We start from the raw sequence: 18598 nt of genomic DNA on the forward strand, positions 1-18598 counted from the left end.
ATGGTGAAGGGTATATAAGATTCGGCACAGCCGAATATAGCACTCTTACTTGTTATAACATATTTTTACATTTTTATAGCATTATTTAGAATACGATTTAGCTTTTAAAAGTTTGAGACTTTTCCACACTGGTAAATATTAATCTAGTTGGTTTCAATCAGTTTTTTTTTAAGAAATTTCTGGCTTCCCAACAAAAAACTATCATATATGAATAATATTTATTGAATATATCGTTTGCTTAGTACGCAAACGTAACAAGTCGACTTTTGATTGAAATTAAATTTTGATGCAGAAAGTTAGTAAAACTTAAAATACATATTTTACAATAAAAATATTTCGTTTTTTAGTTCTAAATGATATTTTTTTAGTGATACGCAAAAGTGCTAAGTCTACATAAAAAATAATATAATAATACCTTTACTTATTTTTTAATTCTCGACATTACTGTAGAGCAGTAACAAAGAAAAAATATTTTTTGTCTGAATGGCGTTCCATGTTAATGACTGGTATAAAGAAAATAATATTAAATCACTTTCTAGTTCGGTTTTTATGACAAATTTCATGCTAAAAATATATCCTTGTTCGCACCTAAAAAAGACCGGTTTAAAGCGGGAATCATTTCACATGAGGAATATATTCTTCACCAAGAAAGAAAAGATGATGCAAAAAATTAAAAAAAGAAAAGACCGGCCTCAAAAAACTCACTAGGTCTAGTGAGTGGCTAGTTAGCGGCTTATATTACCGTACAAAATTGCAAGTTCATAATTTGGTGTTTTATAATCTCATGCATTGCTTAATTCTGCAATTAAAAATAACATAATAATTGAACAAAAAAATTCTAGAAGCTGGACACACACAAATTGAATTTAATAAAGTGCAATTTTATAAAAGTAGGCGACGCAAAAATTACAGATATACGTGGTATTAAATACTAAACATCTGCATGGGTATCTTGTTTTTAAATTCACAGTACTGCATAGTATCAAAATACACGTACACTATTGTGAAAATATTAAACGATCGTTGAGTGTTGTGTAATGTTTGATATAATTAAGCAAAAACATCTTAATGGCAGCAAAAACATCTAGAAATCTACGAGTGATCAGTGTGATCAGTTCAGGGATGGAAAAAGAGATTTTGTTTCAGTATCAAAAAAAATTTCAGAGAGTACTTTTTTGAATCTCAAAGTACTTAGGGTAGGTTGATAGGAGGATGTGTACTACATCAAATCCGAAAAAATGCACCTAGGCCACAATCGGGCCTGTTGTGCGCTCTTTATCATGAAAAAAAAATAACTGAATGAATTATTCCAATCAGTGTTAGACAGGAATGTTATTTCCGGAATAACATCACTTCCAAGATACTTGGATCTAACTTCGACGAATGCCTGACAGTGGCAAAGAAAGTGCTCCAGAGTTTCACTGTTCTCTACACATGCTCTACATACGTCTGAATCCGCACTTCCAATTTTGCATAAATGTCGAATTGTTTTGCGTTTGTCAGTTTAACTGCCTTGAGCTCTCTTCCTTTAAAGCTCTTTCGTAAACCTTGCCTCTGGGAGAGTATTCAGTTGAAGCTTTCTTACAATCCAAAGTACTAAAATTTTATTAATTTTTTTTTGCTAAAAGTTTGTAATTTCTGAAATATGTTTATACATTTTAAAGTTGGAATAGGCGTTATATGTTGATATGGTGTCCGTCCCTCAATGTTAACACCTTTGATATAATTTGATGAAGTTTTCCCAGGAAATGCATGGTATCTCATAGCTACGATACAAATATTACCCCGAAATAGTACTTTGTAAAATGTTATATTTAAAGCACTCATGGCGCGTTTTCTTAAAACTCAGGGCATAATATATCAGATTCCAGATGTGATGGAGAATATGAAGTAATATTCATATACCACTAAAGTGGTGTATGGTGGAAAAATTATTTTACCAGACAGATTTACTACCGGTTAAACGATAATCGGATTTTGAGATTGTAGCCCTGAAAGTATCAAATAAGACTCGGGATTATCACGGTACTTTTGCACATCAAATAGTGTCAAAAAAAGTACCACCGTACCAATTTTGCCATCCCTGGATCAGTTCGAACTTTTACGTACAAACAGCCTTAATGCTTTGTAACCATAGTACTTCGCTACACAACACGATCGTAAACGAACCTCTTAACAAGGGCGTAAAAAATACGAAAAATTTATTTAGTTGCTTCAAAGCATTCAACAAAGCATGTTGATGTCGTGTTTTTATACCCTTCACATTCGTAAGAAGGGTATATATAAGTTTGTCATTCCGTTTGTAATTTCTATAATATAATTTTACGACCCTATAAAGTATATATATTCTGGATCCTTATAGATAGCGGAGTCGATTAAGCCATGTCCGTCTGTCTGTCTAAAATCAGTTTTTAGAGGAGCCCAGATATCGGCGAGATCCGAATCTTCAATAATTCTGTTAGACATGCTTTCGAGAAGATCGCTATTTAAAATCAGCAAAATCGGTCGGTAAATAACGAAGATATGAGCAAAAATCCGAGGCAACCTCTGAAAATTTCATCAAAAAATTTCATATTTTTTTCATGCTTTGTTAAATAAGCAACAAAAACACAGTATATTGGATAAAGATGTACACGTGTGTGTAGATGTATTTGGTTTTATTCAGCTGTATATTTTGTTTTGTATGTTTGGATGCTGTTGGCGTCATTGAGTTGTGTATTTTGTGTTGTTTTTGTGAATTCTGTTCGTATATTTGGATGTAGGTTCTTTTTATTGCGTTGTTTATTTTGTTTTTGTTTTTCTGTGTTTTTCGTTATGTATGGCTGTTGGTTTAGATGTCTTGTGTATTTTGTTTTTTATTTCGTTTAGCGTTGTTGTTGTTCATTTTGTTTAATTTAATTTTATTCAAACTCATTGAGCCAACTTTTATAAAAAAAGTAGTCTATTTAATCACACAAAATAAGCTATTGGTATATTATTTTGGAATTCGAGTACAAAGGCCTATATAGAACCAAATTCGAGTAAATTGTTTGGTACCTTTTTTAAAGCACAATTTTTCTGGAATAAATAAATGCAGATTTGAATCGTTTGAGTTTTATCTGTGATATATATGTAGATTTAAATACGGAACATTTTGTAAACTTAATTCTCGAAAAAGTATACTTTTAAGCGAAAAGGGGAAACATTGTACTCTTTTTATTAGTACTTTCCACTTAGGTAAACTTTATTCCACTTTTGGTACTTTTTCTTCCTTCAAATGATACTCTATGTATGTTCTTTAATATGAACTGAAAACACATGATTATTAAACATACACGGCCCTCATTGAGTAAGATTCTTTAAGAGACAACTTTTTAGTACTTTTTATCTCATAAATTGTACTTTTTAATTTTCTAATATATTCAACCTAGGAACATTTATTTTAACATACATGGTCTTGACTGAATAATATTCTATAAGTGGGAACTATTTGGTACTTTACTATTCTTCAAATGGATTCTTTATAATGGATAGTTATAATGGGTAGCGAAGCACCAGGGTATGCTAGTTGTTTATAAACACAAGGAGAGAATTGTTCGTTATTTGTTCAATATTCGATTAAATATATAGAAAAAATTTTTTTTTGCTCTACTTATTAAAATTAATAACAAAGATATACGTTGTTCGGCTGGGGCCACTTTTGTATGCGTATGTAAATATAATTTATATTTTAATTTGTAATTACATTTATTATATATAATTATTAGGTTTCATGCAATATTTTTGAAATTGTGATATCATACTTTTTATGGCAGTTTTTGGAACAGCGCTAATATTGGCGTAATTATTTTTTTTTTAAATTTCAACTCCTTCATCTTCATATCTGCGGCCAAAATACTAATTTTGGGCAACATTTTTTATAGACCGAAAACTGCTGTACATATTTCAAATCTGACTTTAGTATACTATTCTACAGAAAAATTGAAGATATATAAACTTAATTTGACAGAATTTAGATGCACTATAAATGCGTAAGAGCAAAAGAAAAAAATGCAATTTTTTAAAGAAAAAATTCAAAACCTGATTTTACTTATCATTCGTAAAAATAATATTCAATGTTCTTAAAAAATGGTGTTAAAATTTTTAATTTATTGTAATCCCTTTAGGAGTTATGATGGTTATAATGTTGGCTTGTGGTTTAATAATTTCCCATCAAACAATGGTGTTTTTCATCATCATCTCTGAATTTAATAAAAGGCACAAAAAAATTGATTTTGTTGACTTGTGTAATCATTCCAATAAGATATAAATCACAAAAATACGTCAACTATTTTATAAGTAGTTAGTGTCACAGAAGCTTACATGAAAATATTAAAAAAAATAATAAAAAATTTGAGAAATATTCTACAAAAACCATGTCATTTCGTTAAAAATATCTTTATGAGTTTTTATCCTCATAAATGTCCGTAAGATATGTACGAAATATTCAATGCCAGAAAAAATAACAGATATCAGATTCGGGTTCAGCAGCTGAAAATACATTAAAAATAGATTTAACCACCAAAAAAATTGTAACCCTATGGAAATCTGTATCAAATATTGGATCACGGGCAATGTTAGCATTGTGTTTCGAAAGCTTTTTCTTTCGAATCGAAATACTGAGTAGCCCAATAAATCTTTGAAACCCATAAAAAATGCTTATCTTTCCGCAAAACAGAAAGACAAGGTTCTTTTTTCTTTTTCACGTAGTGGTGTCCATATATGTTTATATTTATCCGTGATGCACAGATATCGAACATAAGACTATCCAAAAATACATAATCACACCTACCACTAATCATCATTTCTTGTGAAATATGTTCCTTTTTCACTTTTTTCGTTCACTAACTTTTTTGTCGTGAAAAAAAATCGCCTGTTGCGAAACTTGTTGATGGAATTTTGTAAACATTGAACAGCTATTTCATACAAAATCAACTATTGTGAATGAATTTTTCACAACAAGATCACGATAGCAATTTTCCCTTTGAGAGAAATGAACATTTCAAGGGAACAAAATTTTCACTTCTATTGGCAAAAGGGGTAAATATTTTGGAAATTTATTTATTTATTTTTTTATTTAAAAAAAACGCAAAAAAACTACTTATATCGTTTAAAAATAAAGAAAACTGGTAAAAAGTGGTTTAATAAAGTCCTAAATATATATTATTAATTTTTTCTGAATTGATTGTAAGGTTCCCATAAAAGCGCAAGAATCCTAAAATCAATACTACTTTTCACGCCTGAAGGTGAATGGTATATGGCGTATAGGAAATAATAAAAATTTTTAATTTAGTGTCGAACATAACCCTTTCCAAAAATTTACATGTGTTCGTTTTATGAGTAAACAAAAAGTATTAATTTGTAAAATGGTGTATACATACCTTTTCAAGAATTTCTGCGACAGCGCATATAAATTTAGGTGCAGTTGATGGATGGCATTTTATATTAAGATATGGTTCAATGGTTATAGCGTGTCTTACTAATAATTGCGGACGAACTTTGGCTAGTAAATGTAATGTTGTAATACACCCTAACATTCGTTCATTATCAGTATCTTCCAATTCAATTAGACGTTCAACCAATCCATCAGCTAATTGTTGACAAGCAAGAACAATCTCTTGGGGAGGTTCAGTATTTTTCTTAACAAGATCTTGATTATTTCCGTCCAATTTTAACATATTTTCCTTCGGTTGAAAAATCTATTTATATTAAAAAATATTAAATATTAAAAACACGATATTAAATTAAAATACTCTCATTTTTAAAACAAATTCTTACATTACAAATACTAAGCTATTCACATATACAAATGTATAACTGTTAATATCACAAAATACAGTGGTGGTGGTCAAAACATTCGGAAACAGATATTTATTTTTGAAAATTAGTATAAATGTGAAGATGTACTTCAATATTATTTATAAACTTAAAAGAAAATAACTTTCTCTCAAAAAAAGTTAAAAAAAAATAATTTTATATGAGGGTTGATATCAAAGCGTTCAAAACGTATGCAACTTGAATTTCCGATAAGTTTACAAATACAAAAATGTTCTGTAATATGATAATAATCGGGTTTAATTTCGTTAATTTACCAGTTTTGAATTTTAAATTGATAAAAAAACTTTCGATTACATTTAAACTAAATATTAAATTGAAAATAGCGAGGACCTATATTTTCGAGAAATGGCCTGGAATTGATTAAATTCCGGGTCCGTATTAAGCATTTTATATAACCTTCGTAGCAAAATATTTCAAAAATAATTTTTCATAAACTTTAATCTACCTAAATTAACAATTTGCCTTTTAATGAACAAATAAGGTATGGATGGTGACAATAAGTAACAAAGACCTCTTAATAAGTAAGAAAGACCTCAAGTAAAAAATTTACCAGTTGGTAGAAAAACCAGGACTAGTCTGTTAACTATTGAGAGAAACACCTGAAAATATGGATTTAGTAGCTTCCGTTTTTATTTTAATATAGTAAAAGTGGGAATAGCTATTATGCAATATTGAGAATTATATTGGGTTTGTGCTGATGTTTGTAACGCACAATAATATTTGTCCTTTACCCACCTTAAAGTATACCAATCGGCTCAGAATCATTTTCCATCCGTCCGTCCCGTAAACCTTGTAATCAAACTTCATAATACGATTTGCAGATGTGGGCCAAGTCATTAAAACTTTTTTGATACATATGGTTTCTTTGAGCATTTGTAAGCTCAAAGGTACATAATTTTCTCTTTTTAGTTGATGGGTAAGTGTCTATTAAAATTTTATTTTTAGGATCATTAGGAACTGCTGAGTGATTATTAGGCAAAATATTTCGGGTTTTTTAATAATTTCGTGTAGGTTTTACTAGAGGTCGTTAGATTTTTATTGCATACTGCCAAAACAAAACAAAATGAAAATTGGTTTGATTATCAAAAAAATCAAATTGAAAATTTATTTTGTTTTTACACTAAGGAGTGAGATCGAAAAATTCTTAACACACGTTTTTCATTACATTTTTCAACCAAAGTATTATTTGATTTTTTTTGATCAAGTTACCTTTGAAAAACATGTCAGTTATTATGTGTAATGTCAATTATATTAATTTTTTTGTTAATCTGATTAAAATGAGTGACCAGAAAAAAGTGCGTACTGAAATTATTAAATATTTTCAACTAAACCCAACTTGGTCTTACAAAAAGTTGGCCAAGCATACAAAAGTCTGCCGTCAAACTGTTTCCAATGTTATTAAACAGTACCGGGAGAACTTGTCAGTTGATAGAAAACCTGGTTCAGGTAGAAGGAATGGTCCACATGATGTTTCTAAAGCCAAAAAAATAGAACGCATTTTCAAAAGAGCTCCCAACACATCCGGTAGGAAAGCAGCTCGGTTAGCTCAGTGCTCGGACTATTTGGTACGAAAAGTTAAAGCTAATGCAGGTTTAAAAACATACAAGGCTCAAAAAGTTCCTGACAGGAACGCTGCTAAAAATTTAGAGGCCAAAAACAGAGCACGGAAATTGAAGTCAAGTTTTATAAAAAAATATTCTTGCTGCATAATGGATGACGAAACGTATGTTCTGGCAGATTTTTCGCAACTTCCAGGTCAAAAGTTTTATGTTGCTGATGCTCGAGGGAATGTTGAAGAAAAGTTTAGGACCCAAAAGCAGACAAAATTTCCCAGAAAGTTCTTGGTATGGCAAGCAATATGCAGTTGCGGCAAAAGAAGCCAATCATTTGTTACAACGGGCTCTATAAATACCGAAATTTACATCAAGGAATGTTTACAAAAAAGGCTGCTTCCATTCATAAGACTTCATAATGTGTCCACTTATTTTTGGCCTAATTCACTAAGGCATCCTGTCACTAAGGTAAACAAGCCCTTGAGTGGTACAAGAACAATAATGTGGTATTTGTACCAAGAGAGGCAAATCCTCCAAACTGCCCGGAGCTAAGGCCAGTGGAGAGATATTGGGCTCTTGTTAAAAGAGAATTGAAGAGTACAAAAAAGGTGTCAAAAAGTGTGGTAGATTTTAAACGGAGATGGACTACATGTTCGAGCAAAGTGACAGAAAGCACTATAAAAACGTTAATGGAAGGGTTTCCGAAAAGGGTTCAAAATTTCATCACTAGTGGTTAAAACTATAAAAATATTTTTTTTGTAAATTTTAATAATAATTTGAATCAAATAAAAAAAATAAAGCAGTAAGTTTAGTGGTTTCTTTTTTATAAACATATATGTATGTTAAGATTTTTTCGATCTCACTCCTTATTGTTTCTGTTTTTATTTAATTTTTTTCTATTTTGATAATTTTCTTTATTTAAATATTTTAATAAAAAAATCCAATCGTTTTGAGAATTTTTAAAAAATATTTTTAATTTGATTTGAAAATTTCGACATGTCATTTTACTGAATATTATAGTGTGTAGCCAGCTTTATTGGCATTATCAATGCTTTATTTATTCAAAGGCAAATTGTTAATTTGGGTACATTTAAGTTTATGAAAAAAATATTCTTTAAATATTTTGTTCCAGACCAATTTTGGAATAAATAGGTCTGCGCTATTTCAATTCAATACTTTATTCAAATGAAATCAAATGTTAATTTTTTATCAAAATTCAAAACTTGTAAATTATCAAAAATAAATTCTATTATTATCATGTAATAGGAGTTGCATATGTTTTGAACACCTTGATATCGACTACCTCCTATAATATACATTTTTGACATTTATTTTGAGAGAAACTTATTATCTTTTTAAGTTTATAAATAACACTGAAGTAAATCTTCAAATTTATACTAATTTTAATAAATTAATATTAACTGTTAAAAAATGAATAAATAAAAATGTGAAATGTTGATTCAGTTCCGAATATTTTGACCACTACTGTATATTTAAGTTTATCGAATAAATGTGCTTTGTTACTAGTGAGAAAAAAATAAAAATAAACAATTTAGAGTGCTATATTCGGAAGTGCCGAATCTTAAATACAGGTAATACAAATCATCAAATTTTAACGATATAATTAAATTTACCATAACATTTCCTTCATTTTTATGTTTTTATTATGTTTTGAACTTAATGAAAATTTAACTATAAGTTTTTTGCAGTGAAAGTTTATTTAAAATGCAGATAGTATTTGAATTTGAATTTTTTCAAATTCAAATATTTAGGTATAAAAAAGGGGAAAACCGGGGTTTCTAGTACACAATTTTTTAATTGATCTGGATCAATTTATAAAAAATGCGTGTTAAGTGTGTAAAAATGAGTAAAAAAGAAAATTTGGCCGTTTATAACTTTTGAACTAATATACGGCTAAACCGATTGTAAATTATATATTTGTATCAGCTCACAAAAAAAGTTAAATGAAGGCATACGTTTAGTACAAAAAGTTACAATATTATAAGAATAAAACCTTTAAACAAGGAAAATTTTGATACGTGGAAGATTTAGGTATAAGCTCTATTGGTAAAAATGAATCCTGGAAATACGTCTGTGGAAAATCCATAAAAAGAATGCTGCGCAACCCATTTTGTGGAAGGCTAAATCATACCTTATACTAACAATCAGTCCGTCAAAATTACAACAAATTAAGAACTGTAGCACATGAAAAGAAGTTTGGGGCAAGTTGCACTCAGTTCATCAATCACGGGGACCTGCCCGTCAGGCAATGTTGCTGAAGTCTCTCATTTTGACAAAAATGCAAAGCGGTGATGCATTTACGAAAATTGTTCGAAGTTGTTGATAAACTGAACGAAATGCAGCTATAATTTTGCTGTATAGCAGAGTTGGGGGTAGTGCACTAAATTTGAAGTTTCCACTAAATGTTAGTAATAGTGCAAAATTTTTAACTATCACTAATAGATATTTAGTGGTGAGTTGAAAAAGTACAGTCTCACTAAGCAAGTGGTAGTGATACAAAAAAATTGTTCAATAAAATTAATTTAGTGATAGTACAAATTTTTATTCCACTAATAGGATAGTGGAAAAATATAAACATTCACTAATGTTAAAGGAAGTCAAATACATATCATTGTTTTGAATTAATTTATACTCTTTATTACTAATATTAAAGTAGTAAAAAAAATTAAAAGACAAAAGGTAACACAAAAAAAATACGGAAATTTCATCAATATATTAATATAACAAACTAAATTAAATACATATTGGTACATATATTTTTCTTTAATACAATAAAAATAATAAAATAAAATTATTTTGAAAATATGTATTTTTAATTTGTTTGGAATATTTTTATAAACACTCTTTTTTGAGGTTTTAGTGCATATTAAAGCATTCATGTTGTGACTGTTAAACATTTGCACTATTTTATTGTAGTGCAAAGTTTTCACTACCACTAATGGTTAGTGGTAGTGGAAAAATTTTCACTACAGCTATTTTTTTAGTGGTAGTTGAAATATGTTTTACTACCACTATAGTGATAAAAAATAGTGGAAAATCAAAATTTCGTCACTATAGTGGGATTTAGTGAATACCTTAGTGCACTAAATATTTAATGCACTGCCCCCAACTCTGACGTATAGCATACCAAATGAATACAAATATTTTGGAAACGCCATCGAGTCGCAGGAAAAATTGCGTAGAATGGAAATTGTGAAAGTCAAACTACTTGAGGAATTCTTTAAACTCCTGATTATGAAAAATTGAGTACTTAGACTTAATACTAATTGTCCACAGTTTCCTGTACGCATAGATTTTTTTCATGCTTGAAAATAACTTTTGCACGGTTTATAAACAAAAATATTATTTTTCTCAAATATTAGAAATTATTCCTGTTTATGTGAAACGCTTTTCTATATAAAGAAATTACTGATTCTAAGATTTTCAACGAGTTCTAGAATTCATACGTTCCATTAAACACTAGTTCAACTATAACTGTTGCTAAAAAACGTATTAGAAATATGTACTTTAGAACACAACAATGTTCCCAAAAAACTGGTTGTGCGATATAATTGTTTCCATGTTTACTTTTCAAAAATCATCAAATATTCTTTATTATAGAAAAATTATTAAGAAATAAAGAAATGAAGAAAATTTATTATAAAAATGTACTTTAGAACACAACAATGTTCCCAAAAAAACTGGTTGTGCGATATAAATATTTCCATGTTTTCTTTTCATCAAATATTCTTTATTATAGAAAAATAATTAAGAAATAAAGAAAAGAAGAAAATTTATTATAAAAATATTAAATTTTGTAGAAAATATATGGTAATTTTACTGCTTAATAGTGAGTTTTACTTAATGGCTTAATTGATAGAAATAATTCGGTTTATTCGTTATTTGAAATTTGACAATTTTCATTTATTCGAACGATTATTCGTCAAAAATTAATCGATTAACCGAACGACGATTAATCGTTTGAATACTCTATTATATACCACTGACGTCTAGGCTGCATGCCACTATATCATTATGGTCTAACTCAAAAATATCGAAATATGTTTAAATATTGATTACTATGATCAAAATAAATCAAAAATTTTGGACTTACAGTGTCATTGTAATGTGTAACATAAGCGTGAAATTAACGAATAGTAAAAACTGAAATATACTGTATAGGATGACGTTTTGTAAAGGCATGTTTTGGAATTGTATACCGATATAATGTATTGAAAATTTAAAACATATTAGTGCTAATATGTACATTAGAGTGCTCCAAGCTTGTATGAAGGAAAAAAATTTATCCTACAGGCCGCCCCCCCCTAGAATTATTCTATGGGTTATAAAAATAAGTCGTGCAAAAAATTAGGTCAATAGGATTACGTTAACTGGTGCCGCAACGCTCCCGAAGTTTGAAGATGCATTTACAAGGGGAAAATATGCATTTTTTTCAGTTTTCACAAAAGTTTTGTCATTAAACTATTTGTTTTGCATTTTATTGTCAAAGAGTCGTAATGTACACAGAATTAGCGTTACAAAAAGATAAAAAACACAAAAATTGTTTGAAAAATGTAAAAGTTATTAAAAATTCCCCACACCATTATCGTGTCTCAGAGCACTTGAATTCGAAATGTGATAAAAAATAAACATATTTTTGAAAATATTCTAATAAAACAATTGTATTACTTAAAATACATTTGTAGTTACTTGAATATGAGTTTTTGTCCTTATAGAATAACGAAAACCTGTTCTTAGCTATGGTCGAAAAATTTTGATATTTTTAACGGTCGTTTCAAAATTCAAATTTTAGTTTTCTTGATACTTTGTTAAACAAATTTCAATATTTTAGGGAGAACTCATAGGGGTTTATGGACAACAGATTAGGGAATAAAACAGTAAAAAATTAGGTCAATACCTCTTATAGTTTGCCTGTACTGTAATTTGAATTCAGCGGATTTCGAGAAAAACCCATTTTTGTGTAATATTTTGCAAAATAAGCCTTTTTATTATATTGTTGTGTATTTTAAATGGAACCTTTTGTAAATTTATTAGTCCACATATTTCTATGTTGCAAATATTACAAAATTTGACCTTTAAAGTTTATGGGTTAATGGCGTCCAAATTGCATGAAACTCTTGATTTTTATTTAGAAATATGTGGACTAATAAATTTACAAAAGGTTCCATTTAAAATACACAACAATATAATAAAAAGGCTAATATTGCAAAATATTACATAAAAATAGGGTTTTCTCGAAATCCGCTGAATTCAAACTGTTTTATTCCCTGTTGTCCATAAATCCCTATGAGTTCTCCCAAAAATATTGAAATTTGTTTAACAAAGTATCAAAAAACTAAAATTTGAATTTTGAAACGACCGTTAAAAATATCAAAATTTTTCGACCATAGCATAGGTTTACGTTATTTTATAAGGACAAAAACTCATATTCAAGTAACTACAGATGTATTTTAAGTAATACAATTGTTTTATTAGAATATTTTCAAAAATATGTTTATTTTTTATAACATTTCGAATTCAAGTGCTCTGAGTCACGATAATGGCCTGGGGAATTTTTTATAACTTTTACATTTTTCAACCAATTTTTGTGTTTTTTATCTTTTTGTAACCCTAATTCTGTGTACATTAGGATTCTTTGACAATAAAATACAAAACAAATTATTTTATGACAAAACTTTTGTGAAAACTGAAAAAAATTGCATATTTTCCCCTTGTAAATGCATCTTCAAATTTCAGAGCAGTTGCGGCACCAGTTAACGTAGTCCTATTGACCTAATTTTTGCATAACTTATTTTTATAACCTATAGAACAATTTTAGGGGGGAGACGGGCAAAATTTGAAACTTAGTTTTTTTGGAGCACTCTAATGTACATGAATGTATACTAGCCAACTTTGTCGGAAAATATCGACCCTAGTGGTGCGAAAAGGGGCTTAAGATCCATACAATTCAATTAGAAACAGAAGAACGACACCAAAAATACATCTTGGAACTTTTAAGTACAGATTTTTATAACAATAATTATTATTTTTATATACATCAAGAGGTGTATTAAATCTTAGTAGTAATGTTTGGTTTTATTTCTGAAAAAAAGGAAAAAATTGCAAATATGGTCAAAAATCGCCATTTTAATGATATTGCATGAAAAGATGGAACAAATGCTCCAAAATTGTGGGTCAAATGGACCAAAGATATATAATTTCGGTTGATTGTAACCACTTAACACAATTTTAAGCAAAAACCCACTCGTTTATAATTTTTGTGTTTCGTATAATATGTTCATATATGAAATACAGGAAAAATTCGAATACTTTTGTAAGAAAATTTGAAAAAAAATTAAATCTATTGAGGTAAATGTAATTTTTCCAAATTTTAAAGAGTGTAATATTATACTTTAGGACTTTCTAGACAATATAACAAATTTAATTATTCATTTCACACAAAATATATTTAAATTATGTTTCTTTTCAAAGTACAAACAAAATCGAATACTTATGTGAGACACTGTATGTATGTGCTCCTCAGAAAAAAAAATATTCTAAATCGTGAATATAGAAGATAAACAACCGGCTTTGGTTACCAACAACATAACAGATTGTGAAGTTTGCATTCAGGGGAAACAATCCCAAAATCCGTTTAAGCCATCTCACAGCAAAAGAGGAATTGATTCCCAGCAACGTGTGAGGCCCAATACGTGTGCGGTCCTTTGGTGAAGGATATTTAGTCACCTTAATCGATGACAAGAGTCATTGGTGCGAAATTTTTTTCGAAGAATAAAGCTGAGGTTACTGAAAAAGTTTTTGAGTATAAAAATATGGTGGAAAAGAAAACCGGAATGAAGATAAAATATGTACGTAGTGATAATGGCACAGGATTTGTCAACAATAATATGAAGCATTTCTTGAGAAGCCATGGAACAACAGAATGGAGTTTCAGAGAGGAGAAAAAGAACTCTACTGGGTATGGCAAGGTGTATGCATATTTAATACGGTCTATTGCCAACATTTTGGACAGAGGCTGTGAATATCGCCAACTATACATATAAAAATCGTTGTTCACGTCAGAGCCCACAGTGGGGCAGAATGGAAATTTTTTGGAAATAAATCTGGCATTTCTAAACGGCTGATCCGATCGGGATAAAATTTGGCGTGAGCGTAGCCAAGGAGTATTCGAGTTTAAGTTTTGAAGATGAACCCCGCAGATGCCCCAGGGACGGAGCTGTGGCGGCTCAAAGTAGGGTACCTACGACATGTAAAATTTTTAAACTCGTGCCATTTTTTTTGTTTTTCACCCAAATACATTTTTATTTTTTTATATTTTCTGAAAGCGCTCGATGAGATCTTGAAAAAACATGCTTGGACATACTACTTATCTCTTATAATATCCGAGTTATACGCATTTAAAAATTTAGTGATACAAAATTTACCATACCTTGGTCCGCTTTTTTTGAATACCGGGCGTAATTTTTGACCTAATGGACTCAATTTTTTCTTGTTAGTTAGACAACAAAATTTCCAATAATATACAAAAAATTTCAGATCAATATCATTTACAGATCCAAAAATATACGTTTTTTAATTTAAAAATTCAAAAATTTTAGATTTTTGCCGTTTTTTTTTGCCCAAAATGTGTCTTAACTCTTTTATTAATAAAATAAAATTTTCTTTAAGAACAGTTAACAATTTTGTAATTTTCTAAAAGGTATCTTTACGCAGAACGCTTTGGCGTAAAAAACTTGTCCTATTTTTTGAAAATGTTGCCACTGCGTCCTTCCGAATATGACCTATTTTTTATCAAAACTTCAACTTTGGGCGACATGTTCTAAAATCCCAAAGCTGGGATCAGAAAACTGAAAGCAGTTTTGGAAACCTCAATATGTTTTCTATTTACTCCAAAAGTATTTTCCCAGCCCTGAAAGAAATGTGGACCCTATGGGCAAAAATGTAAAAAATCCCATTTTTGGGATTTTCATTCCTATTTTTGGGAATTGCGGGATGACAAATTTAACAAGCGTTGAAGATTTCATTGAGTTTTGTTCATAAATAAAGATTTTGTCATATATTATATCAAAATTTTAATAGGGTCGCAGATAGCTACAACAATTTAGTCCATATTTATCCCTTAATATGTTATTTTAGTTAGATATGGAAATTCTCGACCCTTTACAAAAAATTTCAAGCTAATATCTCAATTACATTCAAAAATATGTTCATTTAAACCTGTGTCCTTTAATTTCATCTTTTTCATATTTTAGTATTAAGTATGACAGAACATACATTTGGTGTTGAATAAAATATTTGGACAATTTTTAAAAATTATTTAGTTAATTATTTTATTAAAGACTATAACATTGTATACACAATAAAAAATATAATTTTATTATGAGCCACGCACAACAACACCTAAATCACCCCACACAAACCCATTTTCCCGCCCACCGAAATATAAAACACAATTTAATACAATATCATCAGTTAGTATAATAGCTTTTTTCATTTGAACTGTTTATCTTAAACATAATACAATTAATTCTTACAACCTACTTATTTAGTTAATTCCTAACACTACTTATTTTCTATAAAATAATCTGTCATATCGGTATACATATCCAGAAGGTAATACAAGTCCTTTAAATCTTCCTCGTTTTGAGATGATAGAGTTTCATAACAAATCCATCTTTTTCGCATAGTTGAAAGAACAGGATCAGAAGATAGAAGTAAACTATTAAAAATATCTTCATTCTGTGATTGCCTGGAGCATTTTCTTGAGCTGAAAAGTTGAACATGCTTAAAATCTCGATTCCTCGCTTCCTGGGCTTCTTCTGTTAACTCTCCAAGTGGAAGAATATTCGATTCAATTATTATTTGACCATGACACAATACTTTGTGCACTGTTGGTGTTAGTTCCCTCCATGGATACAGAGATACAAGTAATTTTGAAATTTCAGATGTATATTCCCCAAATCGATTTCCATTAATTTTATGTTTACTATTCAGTGCCATTAAAATGTTAACTCTTCGAAGAAACTCCTTGTCGATTCCAGTTATTTTTGAAGTAATTCCAAAATCACGAAAAAACCTTCTCCCCGTATTACCGTCATTTGTACTACCGCAACTTGGAAGTGGTTTGTCGATGTTTAATCCCATCTGAACTTTAAATTCTTCTTGGATTCTGCTTTTTCCCCAGCTCTCAGTTCTTTCAATTCTTCATTATTTTTTGTTGATTTAGTAAGATTCTCTGGCACACTTCTATATTTGAGGTCGTATGCTATGTGTAAAAAGTAATCCAAAAATCATATTCTGGCATGAAGTGGTGAAATTCCGAATGACAGGACTTTTTCATTAATACTTCTGCTTTGTCTATATTTGAGAATTGCGACTTTTTTTCATTACATATTGAGCATCTCCAGAAGGAGGAAGTTTCTGTTATGGCATTGCTGACCTTTCCATCAATCATTGTTAAGCTTAGCTGATATGATACGTTAATAGAGAATTCCTTTATTTTTATGCAAATGGGCTCCAGTGCATTTATTTCATCTTTTAAATATTTCACTAAATCTTTTGTTGTTTTCTTTGACTCCTTTATATATTCAAATCCAATGGGTCTACAAAAATTTTTTGAACCCGGAGTTGTATTGATCCATATATCTTCAAATGAATTTCCGATGCTTGACGATGATGGATTAAGGGAATATGAACGAATTCGTAATGGCACTAATGATGACATAAATACACTTTTGTAGTCTGCTAATGTCCGACTTCCACAAGCTTATTTTGGAAGTGCTGATAAACCGTCACATACCCACTTACACATTAAGACAACATCACAGTTATGAATTTTCCTTAGTTGGTCTTCTGAAAAGTCTGACACAATTCTTGATGCTGTGTTTTCGAGCAAAGATGATATATCAATACAAGCTTCCACATCATTAACAGCAATAGGTGATGGTAGTTTGTTTTTTTTCCTGGATCACCTTGTATGATGGTAATATATTGTGTCCTTTTTCATGCAGAGCTTTCCGTAATATTTGGTACTTATTTCGACTGAGACCCAGTTCCAACATAAGCGCTATTGCTTCCTCTTCAACAAAATTTGATTGTGATGTTGGAGTTGGTATACTTTCCACAATTCGCTTAAGTCGTTTTGGTGATGCATTAGGAAGAATAGTTGCAATATGTACGGCATCCATAAGTTGGTTTTCCTTTTTTAGCATTTCGTTAAATGTATCAGCAATTTCCTCATTTGAGATTGAAAAAAGTTTTTGTGTGACCCTTTTTTTTGACCTTGAACATAAGTCTTCGTATGACTTGCAAGGCGCTGCTGCTGATGTGTTGTAAGTTGAGATTTCCGTAGTAGTTTCCATCCAACTACAAAATTTTAATCGAAATTTCTTTTGATTTTCATCCACAGACTTACTTTTTACATCAAAAAGTTTTAAAAAGTTTTCAATTTTTGATATGCCTGTTTTGTCTTTTTCTACTATATGTAGTTTTTATATAATTTGAAATGTCTTCAATTCTTTCTGGCCCTTTTGAAGATACACTCCATAAAACGGAACACAACTCTTCGTACTTTAATGTAATCTTTATTGTAGATTTATTAAATATGGTACTTAAAATCTGAGAAGTTTACTTATATACCAATTCTTGTCATTTCCGATACAGGTATTCCAAAGTAAAAAATTACGAACTGTCTACCTATTAACATTTAGGACTATATTACTATAACCTGTAATTCAGTCATTGATATTTCTTTTTAGTGAATGAATCAAAATTATCATTACCTGTATATTTTTACCTACATGATCATAAACGAAACAGAACGAAATGATCTGTCGAAAAAATTTAGGTAAAAAATAGTTATAAATTTCTGAAAATTTAAGCATAATATGACCTTTCAATTATAAGGATAAGCAAACAAATAGAAAATAGGTAAATATAAGATTTAAACATGTTCTATCATATTTAATACTAAAATATGAAATATATGAAATTAAAGGATACAGGTTTAAATGAACATATTTTTGAATGTAATTGAGATATTGGCCTGAAATTTTTTGTAAAGGGTCGAGTATTTCCATATCTAACTTAAAAAAGATATTAAGGGATAAATATGGACAAAATTGTTGTAGCTATCTGCGACCCTATTAAAATTTTGATATAAATCATAC

At 29.5% G+C, this 18598-nt stretch overlaps 1 protein-coding gene across 1 annotated transcript in view; it reads right to left on the reverse strand.

The window, feature by feature from the left end:
* The window catches only part of LOC111684819 (nipped-B protein), a 193100-nt gene that overhangs the window by 96142 nt on the left and 78360 nt on the right, over positions 1–18598 (reverse strand). The window contains exon 13 of the mRNA XM_046956292.1: positions 5400–5717. Within this exon, the coding sequence (XP_046812248.1) occupies positions 5400–5717 (318 nt within the window). The remainder of the gene's footprint in view (positions 1–5399; positions 5718–18598) is intronic.

Source organism: Lucilia cuprina, chromosome 2, assembly GCF_022045245.1.
Source record: "Lucilia cuprina isolate Lc7/37 chromosome 2, ASM2204524v1, whole genome shotgun sequence".
Lineage (NCBI taxonomy): Eukaryota > Metazoa > Arthropoda > Insecta > Diptera > Calliphoridae > Lucilia > Lucilia cuprina.